At 43.1% G+C, this 18,874-nt stretch overlaps 1 protein-coding gene across 4 annotated transcripts in view; it reads left to right on the top strand.

Moving 5' to 3' along the window:
* Positions 1–18,874, top strand: part of NAV2 (neuron navigator 2) — a 771,558-nt gene that overhangs the window by 473,531 nt on the left and 279,153 nt on the right. For all 4 annotated transcript variants that reach the window (XM_023191516.1, XM_023191514.2, XM_023191515.2 and 1 more), the window contains exons 2-3: positions 3,544–3,661; positions 13,909–13,961. In XM_023191516.1, the coding sequence (XP_023047284.1) occupies positions 3,544–3,661; positions 13,909–13,961 (171 nt within the window). The remainder of the gene's footprint in view (positions 1–3,543; positions 3,662–13,908; positions 13,962–18,874) is intronic.

The raw sequence follows: 18,874 nt of genomic DNA, 5'->3' as shown, positions 1-18,874 counted from the left end.
AGAGCTGTTTCCAACCACTCTATCCTGTAGAGGTTCTTGTGAGCATACCTGATACTTGTGTGGCCTCACCATGGCTCTGCAATCGCAGTGTGTGTGTAGGTGTACTTGTTAAAATAAGTTTAACCTTGGCTTCTTGCTGGGTTATGCAAACTCACAAAGAAGCCTAGTTGTAGAGACAGTACATCTACTTTAAAAAACCTTAATCATCTAAGAAGGGATGAGCTGAGGCACCGGCATCTCATCCCATTCAGCTGTGCCCTTCTTGATGTTCACTTCTCACTCAGCTGATGTTTTAGATGCACGTGGCTTTAAACTTTAAACTTCATGGTGCCTCCCACGTGGCGGAGGAAATCCCTCCAGGGTTTGAGAGAGCAGTGTGGTGCATCCCCTAGTTAGGGAAGGAAGCCTTGCTTTGTATACCAGCCTGGCCAGTTTCTGACTTGTTTTTCTTTTACACTCTGCCATACTTTGTGATTCCAGGTAGGGGATGTTCCAGGCTCTTGAAATTTGGCTGTGAGAAGGGGAAGAAATCCTTGAGTCGTTTGTATCCTGGAGATTCAGGGTGGAGGCTGTGACTGATTTTGTTATGGCCCATTTCATGAAGCTGTTAATAAAATTTTTTATTATTAACTTTTATTTACTGAACACTTAGCATGTGCCGGATTCTGTGACCTTTGTATGTATGAGCTCATTTCATCTTCATAATACCAGTGATGTAGGTATTATTATCTTGCAAATGACAACACTTAGGCCAGAGGGCTCAGAGGGAATTGGTAGCATAGAAACTAAGATTAAAGCAACTCTGTCAGTTCCAGACCACACCTCTTTATTGCCCTTCTCCCCAGTTGCCTTCACTTCCTGAGCCCCTGTGTGGGTCAGGCCAGGCACTTCCATACAATGCCACTCTGAGTCTTTACATCAGCCTTCTGAAGCAGGCTTTATTGTACTCATTTTACAGGTGAGTAAACTGAAGCCCAGAAAAGTAGAGTCACTTATCCAAAGGCATTCAGATAGCAAGGAAAATATCTAGGTTTGGGTTTTGATTACTTTTAAAATCTGGGACCAGGCACGGTGGCTCACGCCTGTAATCCTAGCACTTAGGGAGGCTGAGATGAGCAGATCACGAGGCCAGGAGTTAAGAGACCAGCCTGGCCAACATGGTGAAACCCCATCGCTACTAAAAATACAAAAATTAGCCAGGCGTGGTGGCGTGCACCTGTAATCCCAGTTACTTGGGAGGCGGAGGCAGGAAAATTGCTTGGACCCGGGAGGCGGGGGTTGCCGTGAGCTGAGATCACGCCACTGCACTCCAGCCTGGGCGACAGAATGAGACTCTGTCTTGGGAAGAAATAAAATAAAATAAATTCTTTCACTGAGAACATAATAGAGGCATGAACCTAGAGTCAGTAGGAGGATGCCACGGAAGGGATGAATAACTCAATTAACATTCATATTTGTATTCAGGGAGACATTGTAGAATGTCAAAAGGATTGTAAAATAGGTTAGCCTGGGCTCAAATTCTGGCTGTGCCACTTGTGACCTTGGACAGGTTATTTACCTTTCTGCTCTTCAGTTTTCTATTCTGAAAAGTGGACACAATAATAACCTCTGCCACATAGAATGAGGATTGAATGAGTTAAAGTGTGTGAAATGTTTATGTCAGTGCCTGGCATTAGTAGGCACTGTATGTTAGGTGGATTTATTAAGCTCCTTCTCTGCATAAGGCACTCATTCAAATGTGCTCTTGTAGATACTTGGCATACGTCATTAAACAAAACAGACCCAAATCCCTACTGTTGTGGAGCCTACAGAACTGGGACCTGAACCCATGTCTGCCTCTTTTCCTTTTAATGTTTATTTTCCTTCCTCTCTCCCTCTTAATAATTTTCTTTAATGATCTTTTAAATTTCAAATTTCAAGTTGGCCATTGTCATTACAAAGGTGATGGTCTACTTCCTGAGCTTTCTTTGTGCTTATAAAATTGAAAATACTCTTGCTTTACTGGTTGTTGGTCTCTGACAACTGGAGAGTCACAGGGAAGGAGACTAGCATGGATTTAAGAATTGGATCCTTGGACTATGTTGTGAAATAGAAGCACACCGTGGGTGTGCCTCTGCAGTGGAAGACAGAGCGTCTAGGTGGGTGGGTGGTGGACAGGTGCTACAGCTCTCATCTCTTCATGAACCAGATGATGCAGCTCCACCTCATCCCTTCCTGTTATGAGGCCCTCATGGTCCCCAGGTGGAGTAGCCAGATATGCTGCCTCCTTAGAAAGTCTCTGCTTGGCAAACCTGACCCCGGCTCCTGTTCCCATTGGGGGAGGGGGCCGTGACCATTGTGTGAGATTACACTGGGAAAGGCATTTGGAAGAACAGGATGGAGGGTGAAGATAAGACCATATGCTGCTCTGGGAGTCACATGGATCCTTGGAGCAGGCCTACTGCTTGAGGTAGAATGATCACCTTCATTTTGGTGGAGACATTATGGGATTAGTACTTGAGCCTGTTGCTACTAACCAGCTGAGGCAGGACATTCTCTTTTTGACCAGTCATTTGTTCCTATCCCTCTGAAAAAAAAGAGGTGCTGATACCCTAAGGCCTATATGTTCACATATACACTCTTCTGCAAACTCACAAATCCATGCATGAAACTTGGCGCTCAAAATCAGTGAGAAGGTTTTTTGTTTTGTTTGTTTTTGGCTTTGATTGTTGGGGAGAAAATTTTCAGGCAAGAGTTTTCTTGTGCTTGTTGGCCTGTTTGGAAAGAAAATATTCTTCTGTCCTGACCATTCTGTGACCAGGAAGAGCAGGTCAGATGTGTTCCCCAAGGGGGTCTGTTCTCCTGATTCCATGGGTCAGCCAGTCTTTGCCTTCTAAAATGCTGCACACAACAGTGTTGTGTTTAAATATGTTGGAATTTGTTGGGTTTTGTTCACAGAATCCCAACAGTGAAAATGATGCCTGGCTTTTAAATTAAACCGATTAAATTTGAGATTATTGTGAGGCCATAAATAACTTCACTCACACAAGAGTAATTGAAGGGGCTCTGTTTTCATACTTGGCTTCTTTTCAAGGGACCCAGGCTCCTGAGAACTCAGAATAGCTCAATAGCCCTCCTTACCCTGAAATGGCCCATTAAGAGATGCCTGTTGGGTGGTAACCTCCCCATACGTTTTCTCAATAAAGAGAAAAAGATGAGAAGGGGTGGGGGAGACTTTGCTTGCATCTAGAGTCGCAGCCTCTCAAAGCCGTCTGGAGCAGACTGTTTAGTTCTGTGTCCCCTGTCTCATTCAGGCCTCTGCATGTTTTGAAGCTTTCTTTAGTCTTTCCCTGAATCTTGACGGCAGTTCTCTCAATAGGCTAAGGCCCAGCTATGGTTAGCTGAATGCGTGATCAACACAATGCACTGAATTTTAATGGTGCTGGCTGGCCCTGAAAGCTCGCCAATGGGACAGTGGCCACTGTGCCGGCCCGAGCAGCTGTCTCAGATTCTGAGAGGGGATCCGACTGGCTTCCTAAAGTTGCCTGTTTGCTTTTCTTGCAGATCTACACAGACTGGGCCAATCATTATCTAGCCAAATCTGGCCATAAGCGTCTCATCAAGGATCTCCAGCAAGATGTGACAGATGGCGTCCTCCTGGCCCAGATTATCCAGGTTGTGGGTAAGAGCAGATTTTACCTTGTGGGTAATGAGTTACAGTGGAGCCATCCCAAAAGGCTGGGGTGAGGGGAACAGAACACTGAAATGTCTCAGAAGGCAGCTTTCTGTCTCACATCTTGACAATTTATTTGATTCGTGTTTTGACTCAGGTTGTGTGAGTACCAGCATTGATTTTATGCTTTTCCTGTTGAGGTCACATACACAGAAATATCATCTTGATTCTCTTAGAAGAAAGGCTGGCCAAAGCCAGAGGGAAATGCTGGTGGTTTGGGGAAGAGGTGTTCTGCCCCACTTCTTGCCTCCCATTATCTTTCTGGTTCTCTCATTTCCCCCTTTGTATGGTACTTTTGTGGATTACTCTGGAAATATTTCCCCAAAAAAAAGTAACATGGGGCTGGTTTAATCCTGCCAACTCTACTTGGGTCTAACAAATCAAAGGCTAAGACTCCAGAGAGGGTTAGATGGTCCTGGTTAATACTAGGGGAAGGGAACTTGAGCAGTGGAATTTTTCATGCCTTGGCCATGTGCTGGGAGGAGAGAGTTCCTCCAGTGAAGGCACGTGGTTGGATACTGGCCACAGCTCTGCCTTGGGCTTTAAGGCAACCACCCCGTGGGCCTGCCTGAGAGCCCAGAGCAGATTGAGGAGGCTTGGAGATCAATTGGACAGCATTAGCCTGATTATTGTCGCTGGTAGCCTTGGCTAAGGGAGAAGGTGCAAGGAGAGGACAGGGCCCAGCCTCTCTGGCATGTTGTTGTGGAAAAGTTGCTTGCCCTTCAAGTGTGAGAAGTAGTATTTCATAGTTGGAGCTCTACTCAAATCCGTGGAGTATGTACCTGAAAACACAGAAGGTTGGCCTTAACTGAAACGTTTGGACTACTGCTGCCATTCAAAGAGAAAGGAGTTTGTTTTCCCTGCTGTCTTATTATTTATTTCTTAAGACTACCCACCATTGATTCTCCACTTCTCCTTTTTCCTCCTCTCCCTGTATTAGATTTCTGTTGCTGTATAACAAATTATCGCAAACTTAGCCACTTAAAACAACACATATTTATTATCTCACAGCTTTTGTGCATCAGAGCTCTGGGCATAACTTGGCTGGGTGCCTCTGCAAGGCTTCAGTCAAGCTGTTGCCCAGGGTTGCATTCTCATCTGGAGGCTTGACTGGGGAAGAGTTTGCTTCTATGTTCACTCAGTTTGTTGACAGAACTAATTTTCTTGCAATTATAAGACTGTGGGTCCTGGTTTCTTGGTGGCTGTCAGCTGGAGGCCACCATCACCTCCTAGAAGCTGTTCTCAGCTCCTTGCCACATAGGCCTCCCAATATCTGCTTGCTTCCTGAATGCTAGCATGGGAGAAAGCTTCTGGAACAAGTCTGCTAACAAGGTAGAATCTTACCTAACCTAATTGTGGGAATGGCATCTTATCAGCTTTGCCATAGTCTGTTGGTTAGAAGCAAGTCACAGGTCCCTACACTCAAAGGGGATGGGATGATACAAGGGCATGAATACCAAAGTGCAGGCATCATTGGGGGGTCTCTGTAAAGTCTGTCTGCCACATTCCTTTTTCCAATTCTTCGTCTTCCTCCTACTCTTCATCACTATTGTCCAAAGCTCTTTAAAAATTTCTTTCATTTTCTCAAAACCCTTTTGAAGTAAGTGGTGTCCTCTCCATTTTACAGATGCAGAAATTGAGGCCCAGTGTGGCTTAGTAGTCCAAAGTCACCTGACTAGTTTCCGTGGGAATTCTAACCTAGCCAGTCTGCTTCTAAAGCTTCTGTTCTTTGCTCTACTGTATTATATCACTTTTTACTCCAGAGATGCTGAACTTAGTGCAGGGCTTTGTCCTCCTTCACTTTAGTAACCACTTATTGAGCACCAACATGTTCCAGCACTGTACTCCTTGCTAAGAATAAAGAACAAATGTGTAGAAGGCCGAGAACCTCAGAGGAAGGGGTGCCATTTTTTTGGTAGGGTCTTCATGGAAATACAACTTGCACCTGAACTGGGTTTTGAAGCCCACATCAGCAGAATCACATTATGCATGTGGGCCTACTTTGACTGAGTTTTGCAGCTGTGCAGAGTTTTTCTACCTGAAACCTTCCCAGGTTTTGGCACAGGCAGCAGGAGAGGGAGTATAAAAAGGATCATACTGAGAGGTCTTGCGTTCATTCCAGCTCCATTCCTCCTGATTGTGGGATCAGCTCTGCTGCCTGTTTCACCATCTTTAAAATGAGGATATCCATACTTGTTTTGTCTGATCTTATAGCCATCTTATGAAATTCAAGTTAGGTATCAACTATGACATATGTTTGAAATCTATGACATGTTCCTGGATAGCACTTGGCAGCAGCTACCTAGAAAGGTATGTATGGAAGGATGATGAGGTCTCAATATCTGTGTCAGTATGTTGTGATAGATTAGTCATGTCTGCCTTGGGCTCAGAAGAGGCAAATGGGAGTATGTATGTTGTGCATTTTCTAAACATAGTGCTATGAAAATGTAAGTTAGAGCCGGGCGCGGTGGCTCAAGCCTGTAATCCCAGCACTTTGGGAGGCTGAGACGGGCGGATCACGAGGTCAGGAGATCGAGACTATCCTGGCTAATATGGTGAAACCCCGTCTCTACTAAAAAATACAAAAAACTAGCCGGGCAAGGTGGCGGGCGCCTGTAGTCCCAGCTACTCAGGAGGCTGAGGCAGGAGAATGGCGTAAACCCGGGAGGCGGAGCTTGCAGTGAGCTGAGATCCAGCCACTGCACTCCAGCCTGGGCGACAGAGCGAGACTCCGTCTCAAAAAAAAAAAAAAAAAAGAAAGAAAATGTAAGTTAGCAGTTTTATCATTGCTCAGGAGGATGCTTCCCTGAATCTATTCAGATGAGATGAACTTCCCTAGACAGTGGCGTCTTTAGGCCTAGGGTACTGGTTTGCAGTTCCAGAGACCCAAGTTAGCACCAGTTGTTCAGGCCACAACTGAGGCCACTAAATTGCTTCCCTAAACCCTCCAGCACCAGATCGCTCTGTCCAGAGACTCCTCAAGTAAGGCTGGATGTCAGCATGTGACTCTCTCGCCAGACTGGTTGTGCTGGGGCTTGGAAACTCTGCTCTGTATGTAGAGAACAGACTAAAAGGAGGATTGAGAAGACAGCAATCATAGGCATCTCCTGTGTGACTTCTTTCCTCAGTTGTCTATCAGCCAGCTCAGAGCATTCACTCTTAGATTGTCTTATGAACGCAGGTCTCTTGGTGAAAGAGGGGGAGAAGCATCTTCTAACTCAGATGCTGAACTACTGGCCATTTGAACACTTTGCCTTTCAAGTCCGTGCTTTCCCCCATACACACACATTAAAAGAAAATATAAAAAGATATATTTGTATATGTACACATATTTAATAGACATATATGTATATGTAGAGAGAGATATCCATATCTATGTATCTACAAAAAGTTTTCCCAGAATTGGAATCTTGGTGACTTCATCTTATGCTGGACAGAATTCTAGTGGCTGCACTTGTTCTTTGACTGGCAGGCTCCTACTCATTCTTTTCTATTTATTTATTTATTTTTTTTGAGACAGAGTCTCGCTCAGTCGCCCAGGCTGGAGTGCAGTGGCGTGATCTCAGCTCACTGCAAGCTCTGCCTCCTGGGTTCATGCTATTCTCTTGCCTCAGCCTCCTGAGTAGCTGGGACTACAGGTGCCTGGCACCATGCCCAGCTAATTTTTTTGTCTTTTTAGTAGAGACGGAGTTTCACCATGTTAACCAGGATGGTCTGGATCTCCTGACATTGTGATCCGCTCGTCTGGGCCTCCCAGAGTGCTGGGATTGCAGGCGTGAGCCACCATGCCTGGCCTCCCCTTCTCAACATTTAGTACTCCCCTAAACATTCTTCTGGATTCTATATCACACCGTTCTACTTTCTAGGGATCTGCCACAGCTCTCAACTGTCAGGTTTGGAAGGGGCCTTTAAAAGCCCCAATCTGATGAATGAATTGCTTCTGTAAAAACTAGTCAACAACCTCTATTAATTACTTCCTGTGATGGGCAGCTTACTACCTTTTCAGGCACTAGTTCTAATGGTGGAGAGTTGGAATCCTTCAAAAGCTCTTGTCTTAGATTCAGGCTGCTATAACAAAATACTAGACTGAGTGGCATATAAACAAAAGACATTTATTTCTTATGATTCTGGAGGCTGGAAGTCAAAGGTCAAGGTGCTGGCAGATTCTATGTCTTGGGAGGGCCCACTTCCTCATTCGCAGACAGCCATCTTTTCACTGTGTCCTTCCATGGTGGAAGGCATGATCAAGCTCTCTTGGGCCTGTTTTATAAGGGAACTAATCCTGTTCATGAGAGCTTTACCTTCATGACCTAATTATCTTCCAAAGGCCCCATCTCCAAACACCATTATGTTAGGGATTAAACCTGAATAGATGAATTTTGGGAGGACACAAACATTCAGACCACAGCAGCTCTTCTTTTATTAAGTCCTCCCCTTGGTAGTGTCTCTTCCCTGTAGGGCTACAGAGAACAATCCAATCTGGGGACAGTGTGAGCATCAAAATCAATTGAGGACAACAGTGGATTATAGCCACTAAATAAAATAGGAATCCACATGCCTATAATAATAAATAGATACATTTAAAAATAGATCTATCAATGGAGGAGAAGAGAGGGCTGGACTCTACAGGAGAACGCTGACTGATAAAGGTAGAGGGAGTTGCAACCGTCTGGTAGATGGGAGTTAAGGTAAGAATCATCAACAGATGCTGAAATCTAGAAGGGAAAATTTGAGGAGGAGCAGGATTTTTGCATAGTCTCAAAATATCTCTCTATTGATTGCTTATTAGCTGCAAGGGGAAACAAAGTAAGTACTAATTGGAGTATCCAGGTCACATGATGACTAGGTGATGAAAATTACATCACTGGTGAGGGACAGATGGACGTCACGTGCTTCCTGAGGTTATACCCTGAGAAGAACACAGCATCACTTATGTTGTATTCCAGGCAGGGATGGAAAACCTGAAACTAATCATGAGGAATCTCAGACAAACCCAAGTTGTGGAATATTCTATTAAAAAAAAAACAAAAAATAACTGGGCTAAATTGTTCAAAAATGTGAATGCTGTGGAAGACAAAGGCTGAGAAACTGTTCCAGGATGAAGGAGACTAAAGAGATGTGACAACTAAAAGCACTATATAATCCTGAACTGTATCCTGTGCAGGTCTAAAGGACATTTTTTAGTCAATTGGCAAAACTGGAATGTTGGAACTAAATCAATGTTAAATTGTCAGAATTTATAGCTGTACAATGGAAGACAATATCCTAGTTCTTTGGAAATAAACACTAAGCATAAGAAGCGAAGGGCATGATCCACGTGGCTTACTCTGAAATGACTCAGAAGAAAGATATGTGTGCCTTACAGATAAAGAGGGGGAGGGTAGGAGAGGGAGAAAGGAAAGGAGAATGGATGAGGTATATGAGAATTCTCTATACTATTCCTATAACTTTTCTGTAAGTTTGAAGTTATATCAAAATGAAAAGTTAAAAAGAAAACATATCTAAATGAAGGCCCATCAAAATTTGCAGGCAGCAAGATTGTGCCTTTTAAGGGACAGCCCCTTTCCAGGCCCAGGAGGAATGTAGTGATGACGGCATGATTAAGGATCCACTCCATCATGGGTCAGGTGCTAAGACCCGATCTAGGACGGAGTGGGGATGGTGGGAAGGTGACAATCACAGAAAGATTCCTTAAGGAGCTTACCTATAAGCCAAGACTTCAGACTTTATTAAGAGTGAAACAGGCAAAGCAGTCAGGGAGGGCATTCCCAGCAGAGAAAATAGTGTGTAGAGAGGAGAGCCAGAGGGCCAGCAAGGCAAAGTCGGGCAGGGCCACCAGGTATAAGGCAACGAATTCTGGGCTTTAGCCTAAGAACAAGGGCCGGTAGTTGAAGAGTTGATTTTTCAGGCTGGGAAGGGACATCAGATGTGTAACTTCAAGGAAAATCTTAAATGTTTTTTGTTTTGTTTTATTTTGAGACAGTCTCACCCTGTCACCCAGGCTGGAGTGCAGTGATACGAGCTCAGCTCACTGAGGCCTCTGCCTCCCGGGTTCAAGCAATTCTCCCACCTCAGCCTCCCAAGTAGTTGGGATTACAGGCTTGCACCACCATGCCCAGCTAAGTTTTGTATTTTTAGTAGAGATAGGGTTTTGCCATATTGGCTAGGCTGGTCTGGAACTCCTGGCCTCAAGTGATCTGCCTGCCTCGGCCTCCCAAAGTGCTGGGATTATAGGTGTGAGCCACAAGCCTGGCCTTAAATGCTTTTTACATGCCCTGTTCTTAAATCTTCATCTATCCCAGACACCCCTGGAGCTGGGCTTCCTAGATAGTGGGATTGTTTGGGACTTTTCTGCCATCATCTTCTGTAAGGCAGAAAGTGGGCCTTTTGCTACTGCTCTTTAGGAGCCTTCCTTTGATGGCTCAGGTTAGATCTGTGTATTCAGCCTCTTGTTAGTGTGATTATCTTCTTGAGTCATGAGCTTCCCCAAGTTGACAATTGCCTGCCAGCCCAATACAGTGGCATCTCTGTGAATTATTAAGAAGGTTTATGAGGCCAGGATAAACAGCATGAATCAAGAGAGAGACAGGCCTCCCTCCTTTGCTTACGTTGCTGTCACTCAGGGAGGATGCCAGAAGAGTTTGGAGCAAGGGAAGCAGGGAGGGAGAGAGAAGGGGTAGGAGAAAAAGGGATAAGAGTTGAGAGAGGAAGGAAAAGATGAACAAAGGAGGATTGGAGAAAAAGGGAGCAAAGGGAGAGAGAGAATTTCTTCTTAGAAGTGGGAAGACCTGATAGCAGCTTCTTTTCCACCACCATTTGGGCCGCCTCTGCATACAACCAGGAAATTCAGACAACATGTAGGACTATCCCTTCTTCTGTTGATGTTCTACTACCATTATGTGACCCTCAGTAAGTCATTTGCATTTCTGGGGAGCCAGTTTTTGTCTCTTCCCATTGGCAGGATTGTTAACTGCCAGGGATGGTAAGTGCATAGATGCACAAGCTATATTGAAATGCTCTGAATCCTTTAATGAAATCTTTTGAAAAGTAATAAGCTTGATGCCACTGTTCTTATTTTAAAAGTGCACTGATGCTTTCCAGGCTCTAACTTGTTACCTTGCATGCAGGCAGGTTACTGCATTAGTGGGGCTAAGAAAGTCTTGAATACGCTGGGATAAATAAATTACCATTGGCACTTAAAGATGCCAGTTTTAATCACAGATGAGGACTTTGGGGGTAAGTGCCTTTGTTTCTTTGATTATCTGCTTTTGGGATGCTGCCAAAGACCCCTTGCCCTGAGTTAATAAATTCGTCTTCGAAGACCAAGCTCTTCCTTCTTACCAGCAGAATCAGAGCTGCTATTAGCACTCTAATTATTTATGACAACCATAGGAATTCCTGGGAATTTAAGTAAAGGAGAAGTATTTCAAGTATATGAAACTGGAAACTAGGAGGCCCAGAACTCATTTTGTAGTTTTATTAATTACTTATTTTGAGATTGGATTAGTCATTTGATTCATCTCTTCCCATATACTCTTTAGAGTGGTTGTAATTAGGCTCTACCCTATCAGTTTATTTTGACTTTTGTAAAATGGAAGTATTATGCTTGTAAGAGCCATGATATTTAAATTCAAAGAGCACCTGACTGGGTTTAGGTGACAGACCATGAAAAGGAATTAGATGAGAAATTAGACCAAGCCCTTTGGTTTCATTATTCAGGTGGCATATAAAGAATCTTTAAAATGTCCCAAATGACTTCTTAGGATCACAGTTATCCATCCTTTACTGTAATGAGCACCAATGATGTAATGCTGAACTAGGTATTGATCAGAATCCAATGACTTATGACTTTGGCCATCACCAGTATCCAGTTGTAAGACACCTTGATTGGCCTCGATTCTCAAAAGCCGCATATTTATTCTCTCCAATGTTGAGTGTCAAAATCCAAGGTCAGAGCTCATGCCTGCCATAATTTCCCATGTATGAAAGAGTGCCATTTGTCAAGCATTTGGTTTTTTTGGTCTTTAGTATGTACATCTGTATTACAAGTGGAAGGATAGCTGCCTGAAAATAGGCAGCCATTCTTGATTCATCTCAATGCTCAAGAATCAAGATTTCTTGATTCATTGAAATATTCGAAGACTCATTTCTTAGTTCCACTCAACAAGTATTTATTGTGTGGCTCCTGCATACCAGACACTGTGCTAAGCTCTGGGGTGACGGTAGGAAACGAAGCAGATAAGAATCTCTGTTCTTATGAAGTTTACATGCTAGTGATGTATTCTGGCTCATTATATTTTCTGATAAACAGAAGAACAAACACCCATGAGTGATTTCATTCAGTGGTCGCCTTGTTTGTGGTTTTCATGGCACCTCTTTTGGGAGCAAGGCTTTCTATGATGCCTATCCTAGTGTTCTTACATTAAGAGGAGTTGAGAAAATGCAATTAGATCTCTGAAGATTGGGATTTTCCCAGGTGGGTCATAAACCTTAACATCTATTACTTCTGGCAAGTTCTAAAAAGAGGTGTAGATTAGACTGAATATACACTAGCCAGTCTGTCTTATGGTGATCAGATTTTTAAACAATTTTCTGCCACTCGCTTGCTTCTTAATTTTCACTTCTCTCTCAAGATAAAAACAGAGAAAAAATAAATTCAATTTGAGATAATGGTTCAGGTTTCTAAAATCTTGGAGGCTTGGGACACTGTTATTCTATTATCTTTTTTAGACAGTTTCCAATGGCTTTTCTCTTCGTGGAAGTTTTAGATATCATATTTATTAAAATATGACATGATTTTATTTGGGGAATTCAATTTTGTGAGCAGTTATTAAGCTCTAAGGATACAGATGTGAAACATAAACTATACACGTCTGTCAGGCTCTCACAGCATAGCTGGGGGAAACAAGAAAAGGAGGAGTTATGTATTGGATGATGAAGAACAAAACAGAGGCAGGTAGAGGGTGCTGTGAGAACAGAGGCCTGAGTATGTCTTACCTTCTGTGGGTGAGGACATAGGAATGCAGAGGGAGCTTATAAAGGTTTCAAGAGGAGGCTAACCCTTAGTTCTTTACTATGGAGTCCTAGCTAAGTTTCCAAACTTGGAGATATCAAAAAGAAAATTTTTATGTATAATACATATTACCGGGTTAATAATTCTACCATTTAGAAAATACTTACTATGTGTTGGGCACCATGCTGAGCATTTTACTGACATCATCTAATTCTCATTGCTTCTGTGGTGAAGCAGGTAGTATTAACTGTGTTTTATAGATGAGGCAACTGTGACCCAAAGAGATTGAGTGACATGCCTGATGTCACATGCTAAAAAACTGCAGCTGGAATTCACGCTAACATATCTTTGCCTCCAAAGCCAGTGCTCTAACCACTATGCGTACTGCGTTTCTTGTGCTGCTGTATTCTCAAACACAGTGTCTCCATAGATACCTTGGACTGTGTCGTGCCAGGGACTCCTCCATACTTACGATGAACTGCATTCACCCTGGGAAGCTGGGCCAATCCTCCTTTGTATTAGTACTTGATTTCCTGTGAATGCAATGCAGCCTCTTTTTATCACTTCTCTAAGTAGCTGGGTGATATGACTTCACACATGTGTGTCCCTTGATCTAATTTGGACTTACTGTGTGGCATTGGTCAAGTCACATAGTGAGAAAGTGATAAAGTCTCACTTTCTCATTTTCCCCATTTGCCACTGCTTTGGGAATAGTTATTAGGACAAACAAAAGCAATATTAGTCTGGCCAAAGATAGAGTGAGATGCTTTCATTTGTGGCTTTTGTCCCTGGGAGCTGAGTTGTAGCTGGACTGATCCACTCTGAACTATTTTGTCTTTTGTGACAGTTGTGTTTGCCTTTCCAAGAGCCTAAAGCACAATCACAACTCAGTCTCTTTCCCAGTCTCCAAGCATTTCCACGATGCCCCATCACTCCAAGACTGTCATCGATGCAGTTGTCTCTGTTTTAGATGACGACCTTGCCCCAGCTGTCCCTGGAGGACGGCAGCTCGATGAGTAAGTCCTGAAGCTTGCTAGATGTGTCTCAGTATTTCACATGCCTGCACTGATTGGACAAACCCTGGTGTGGGCCTTAGGACTTGGTTGCCTCAAGTGTCCTGAACATCACTACTGAAAGTGTCTCTCTGGTGATTTACTTTTCTGACTTGTGTTTCCTTTTTCAGCAAATGAAAAGATTGAAGACATCAATGGCTGTCCGAAGAACAGATCCCAAATGGTAAGTGGGGCATAGGTAGCAAATGTTTGAGTTCTGTCAGTAAGCCCTGCCTCTAAATGATATTGGCCATCTTGAAAACATTCATACCAGATGCTTTACTCCAGGGGATTATATTAATAAACTCACAGCTATTTCCAAGTAACCGTGTTCTGCTTTTCTGACATTTGTTGGCATTTATTGAAAAATGGCTGTGATTTTTATGTAGATTGTGAGACAGTTAAAGTGAAATATTGTCCTTGCTCTTAGACACAAATTATGCAGAACTGGTACAAACATATACATGTTTAGTACTTGAACTGTTATGACTCGTTCTGCTTCCTCAAAGACCCACATCAGTGTGTGTTTGTGTGTGGAGCTGAGGCATGGATGAGGTGATGGTATCTTACTAATCAGAAACTGGAGCATGTGGTCAGATTGCCTTTAAAGGTTAGAATGATGTGAAATCAGAACTGTGACAGGAAATGTGAAATGTGCAGTCACATCTGAAGCTTTTCAACATAACCTTTGCAAGTGATATTCTCTCTGGCATGATGCATTTAAGCTTTGATATTATAGCTTTATACATAACCCCCAAAACTAATCTTTTAAAAACCTGTTCTTTTTCTTATTGCATGTCCTGCACATAATCTTTGAATTAAAATTTATGGTCGTTGTTGAGTTTAGAAAACATCAGCTTAGTTTTTTACTTCAAAACACATTTCAAGCATGAATATTTACCAAAAAAATACATGTTTTCAGTGTCTGTTAAGGTAACACTAATAACCTATTTAAAACATGAAGGTGGCAACTTAAGGACAACTATTTTTTGCTGGACATTCGCTTCCAGAAATCTAAATTAAAAAAAAAAAAAAAGGCATAATTTGCTTCTCTAACCCCATCCTACCTCCTTTGAGTAGGCACAGTTTGATAGGTCTCATATCAGAATAAACCAAAATGATTGGCATTCCTTGGGTTTACTGTTTAGTTTTCTGAATTGTTATCCCAGTGACTTGGGCAAATAGGCAGCCTTTTCAGCTGGCTTTGTTTTTCGTGCACAAAAACATTTTTTTAATAAAGATGTCAGTGTATATATGGAAGGGGAGTCATTTTCCAGTTTATATTCTGAAAAAGTTTTTGTTGTTGTTCCACTGAAGGTTTTCTTTCTTTTTGATCCAAAGACCAACCACTCCTTACATAGGAAAGTCCCCAGGCTGACATCTCATGGCTGCTTTGACTTTTGGAAAAATTGGGCTGCTATTTTTGCTGCAGCTACTGCAGCTGTCTAGGGTATTAATAATTGAGAAAATTTGGATGATAGAAGACTTAATTTTAGTGCAGGCATGCTACACATGTAGTCCCATCTTCATATGAAACAGATGCATTATTTCCCTCCAGGATAGATACTGATGCAATTGCCCCAGCCCATTATAATGTGCATGTAGAACTGGTATGTGGAAATCGTCAACCTTTTATTCTATTTGGTGCGCCTGTATTCTAAGCACCTTCTGTTGGAGGTTTTGCTTGTTGTTAGAGCCTACTTCCAAGCTTATACAGATTGAGTAGCTCTAATCTGAAATATTTGGGACCAGGGATGTTTTGGATTTTGGAATATTTGCATTATATTTACAGCATCGCAAATCTGAAAATCCAAAGTGTTTCACTGAGCACTTTCCTTGAGCCTCATGTCATGCTCAAAAAGTTTCGGATTTTGGAGTATTTTAGATTTTTAGATTTGAGATGCTCAACCTGTAATATTGTCACTTCAGATTCTTCTTTGCAAATTTATATGCAAATAAGTTACTTATAAATACTACCATAGCACCAATGCAGTGTTGCAGTTTCTCCATAACTCTTTCAGCTGTGCCAGTGCTATGTTGTTTTGTTTTTGTTTGTGTGTGTGTGAACTGTGTGTGTGTGTGTGTGTGTTTTTTTTTTTAGAACACAAGAATATAAAATCCTATAATTGTCTGTGATAATTAGTTCCAACTTAGGGGTGGGGAGGCAGACACAGTCTTGTGGTAAGCCTAGCAGAGAATAGTTCAGCGTACAGGATGTGAGTCCAGGAAAATGTAAGAACCTCTGCCACAGTTATTCTATTCTGTAGGAAATAAGTAGGATGATGGTAAGGACAATAGGATCGTTGTTCTTGCCCCTACGTCACAAAACAATGACAAGTTCATAAGGCAGAACTCACTAGATCACACAGGAAGTTCTTTCGATAGACAGGCATGGGTGATTTTCTGGTTAATAGGACACCTGTGTGCACACAAGCATATTTTGCTCAAGTATAATTTGAGAATATAGCGTAGGGTGTGAGCCACCGTTTCTAGATTCCTAGGTGGTTAACCTTCTAATTAGACTTTATATGGGTGGCCAATAATAAACATTGGTTGTTTGCTAAATATTGCCTGTTTGGAGGATACCAAAGGAGGTGATATGTAGAAAGCATGGCGGAAGGAAGATGACACACAATGAGATGAGAACTTGGGAAGTGTATCCTGTTAGGAAGGTAATGGGCTCTGCCAGAAAAAAAGAAAATCAGCATAGAGTTAATGTGGTCACTCCCTAAGAAAACAGATAGAGCACTTTTAGGGTCCTTTAATAATGGAGACAAAAGCAGTTTTATTTCAGAGCAGGAATGGAGTGGGTGCTATTTCAGTTTTCAATGGGTCAGTTCGTATCCTCAGCTAAAGGGTAGGTTAAGAGCATGAGCTTTGTAGGAGGCGCAAGTCCTGAAAGAAGGCACCTTTTTCTCCCTTCCTTCACTCTTCCTAACCCACTATGCTGTCCAGCTGCTCTGATCTCTGCTCTAACTCCTGCGGTCTTCCCAGAGGATAGGGAAGTGAAAGCAGACATTTGTGGAATATGGCTTAGAGGATTCCAGGGGCAGCAGTGCATAATCATAATGGGCTTGGCATTGTGTACTTTTAGACTGTCAATCTGCAAGCACTCACAGAGTGCCTGCTAATGCCAGGTGCTGGGCTAGGCCAAGCTGAATACACAGGTGACCAAGATGTGATCCTTGCCCTCAAAGAGCCCAGATGAGTGGGCAAGAGACCAGAGAACAATTAGAACAATAGACAACTGCAGCTGCTCCCACAGACATCTGTGCATGGCACAGTGGGGACCTATTCTACCCCCAGGACAAGGAAGGTTCCAAAATAACTTCTAAAGGGTTAGTCTTGAAAGGCCAGAGAGTTCACCACAAGAGACGATGGGTGGAACAGGATTCCAAGTGGAGACAGCCAGGCATGGAACCCATTTCTGGAGAATGGGTTTACCTGAGGATATCATGGATCCCACAGAGGAAGGTTTTACAAACATTCATTGATGGTACCAAATTGCCACGAACTTTGTCTGGTGAGGCTCTTCTAGCCCCTCGGCAACATCAACTCCTCGTCCTGCTGTGCCTAGGGTGAAAGGTGGGGCATGGAAGAGCCCAGAGTACAACAGACTCATAGGCACAGGGGTCTTTTCAGAGCTGGGATAAGCCTTCTGTATGCTTCATCACACAGATTCCTACATCTGGGGGAGAAACCTCAGAACAGAGTTTTCTAAAGCAAAAAATTCAAGGTCATCAATTCCTGTGGACAGAAGTTCAGCCATGAAATTTGGGAAACGGAAACACAACCCAGTTGGAAGCAGCTGTTAATATTTTTATAGCAGCACTAATGTGCATCTACACAGTTCTTTAAGGCTTATGAGCCTATGACACATTCAGTCCTCCTGACTGCTGTGGGCTGGCGTAACAGTCACACCTTTTGGGTGAGAAACTGAGATGCTGTCTCCAGGATGCAAGCCTGATGCTTTTCCATCAGCATTTGTAACCCTCAGTGCCGCTCTCCTCTTGGCCTTCATAAAATGGCACCAGGACTGTAACCCAAAGGCAGAGAGGCACAGCAGTGGCTTCCCTTTCCTGGAGCAAGCCCAGCCTTGGCTTGTTTTTAAGGAGCCCTTTGCCCTGTTTCAGTCTGACCCAGATGCTTTTGGGGCCAAATTCTTGGAGATGGAACTTTAGAAACAACACTCCCACCCCATTCCCTCTCCCCCACCAAATCCATCCCCTTGGCCCTTAAATAAGTTTGTGTGTGTGCGTCAGAGCTGGTTAAAATGTTTTGTCTATTTAACATTGCCATGGCAACCAAGGGGCATCTCTTTGGCTTTCAAGTGGTGTGTTCAGCAGAGTTATGTGTTAGTGTGGAAGGAAAAACATTGCTTGGAGGTTAGCCAGCGGGTGCTGGGGCGGACCTGCTTCCCAATTTGAACTCACTGTACTCAAGACATTGGGGGCATTGGCTCACTTTGGAGCCTGGGAATAACCAGTGGCAGGGGGTGGTTTTCTTTTTTCGTCATAATTATTTTAAGCAGCTTGCCTCTCTGTTGTTGATGAGGAGAAGTGCAAAGTTAGGGAGGCTTGCTTGCCTTTTCAGCAAAAAAGCTCCAGGCCTGCTTTCCCCTTTAGCTGATCTTGGGCCTGGGGTCAGCTGAGCCTCCCAGCACTGAGCCTCTGCTTCCTCTGGGCTCTTCAAGGAGTCCTCCTGCCTTCTTCCCTCAGTACATCTAGACTGAGGGCCAGCCTGAACTTGGGGACCAGCCAGGCCAGGTTTCCAATTCCTTTTCTGCTATTCTGCAGCCTTGAGTTAATTACTTAACTCTTTGAAGCCTCATATTTCCTTTTCTATGAAGTGGGGTTGATAATAATACATACCTCATAAAGTTTTCATGAAGACTAATGAGGCAATGAAAATGATAATAATGGATAATAATAATTAAAGTGATAAAATACAACCAAAGCTTACAGTGTTTGCCTTGTGCTAAGCACCATTCTAAGTGCTTTACAAATACAGCATGTCCCCTTAGTTCATCCTCCCAATAGCCCTTTGATGCTGGTGATCTTATTATCCCTATTCTCCTGGCATAGAATCAGCACTCAA

This window comes from Piliocolobus tephrosceles, chromosome 13, assembly GCF_002776525.5.
Source record: "Piliocolobus tephrosceles isolate RC106 chromosome 13, ASM277652v3, whole genome shotgun sequence".
Classification (NCBI taxonomy): Eukaryota; Metazoa; Chordata; class Mammalia; order Primates; family Cercopithecidae; genus Piliocolobus; species Piliocolobus tephrosceles.
The sequence above is the reverse complement of the archived record's forward strand: the minus strand, read 5'-3'. Positions and strand labels throughout refer to the sequence as shown.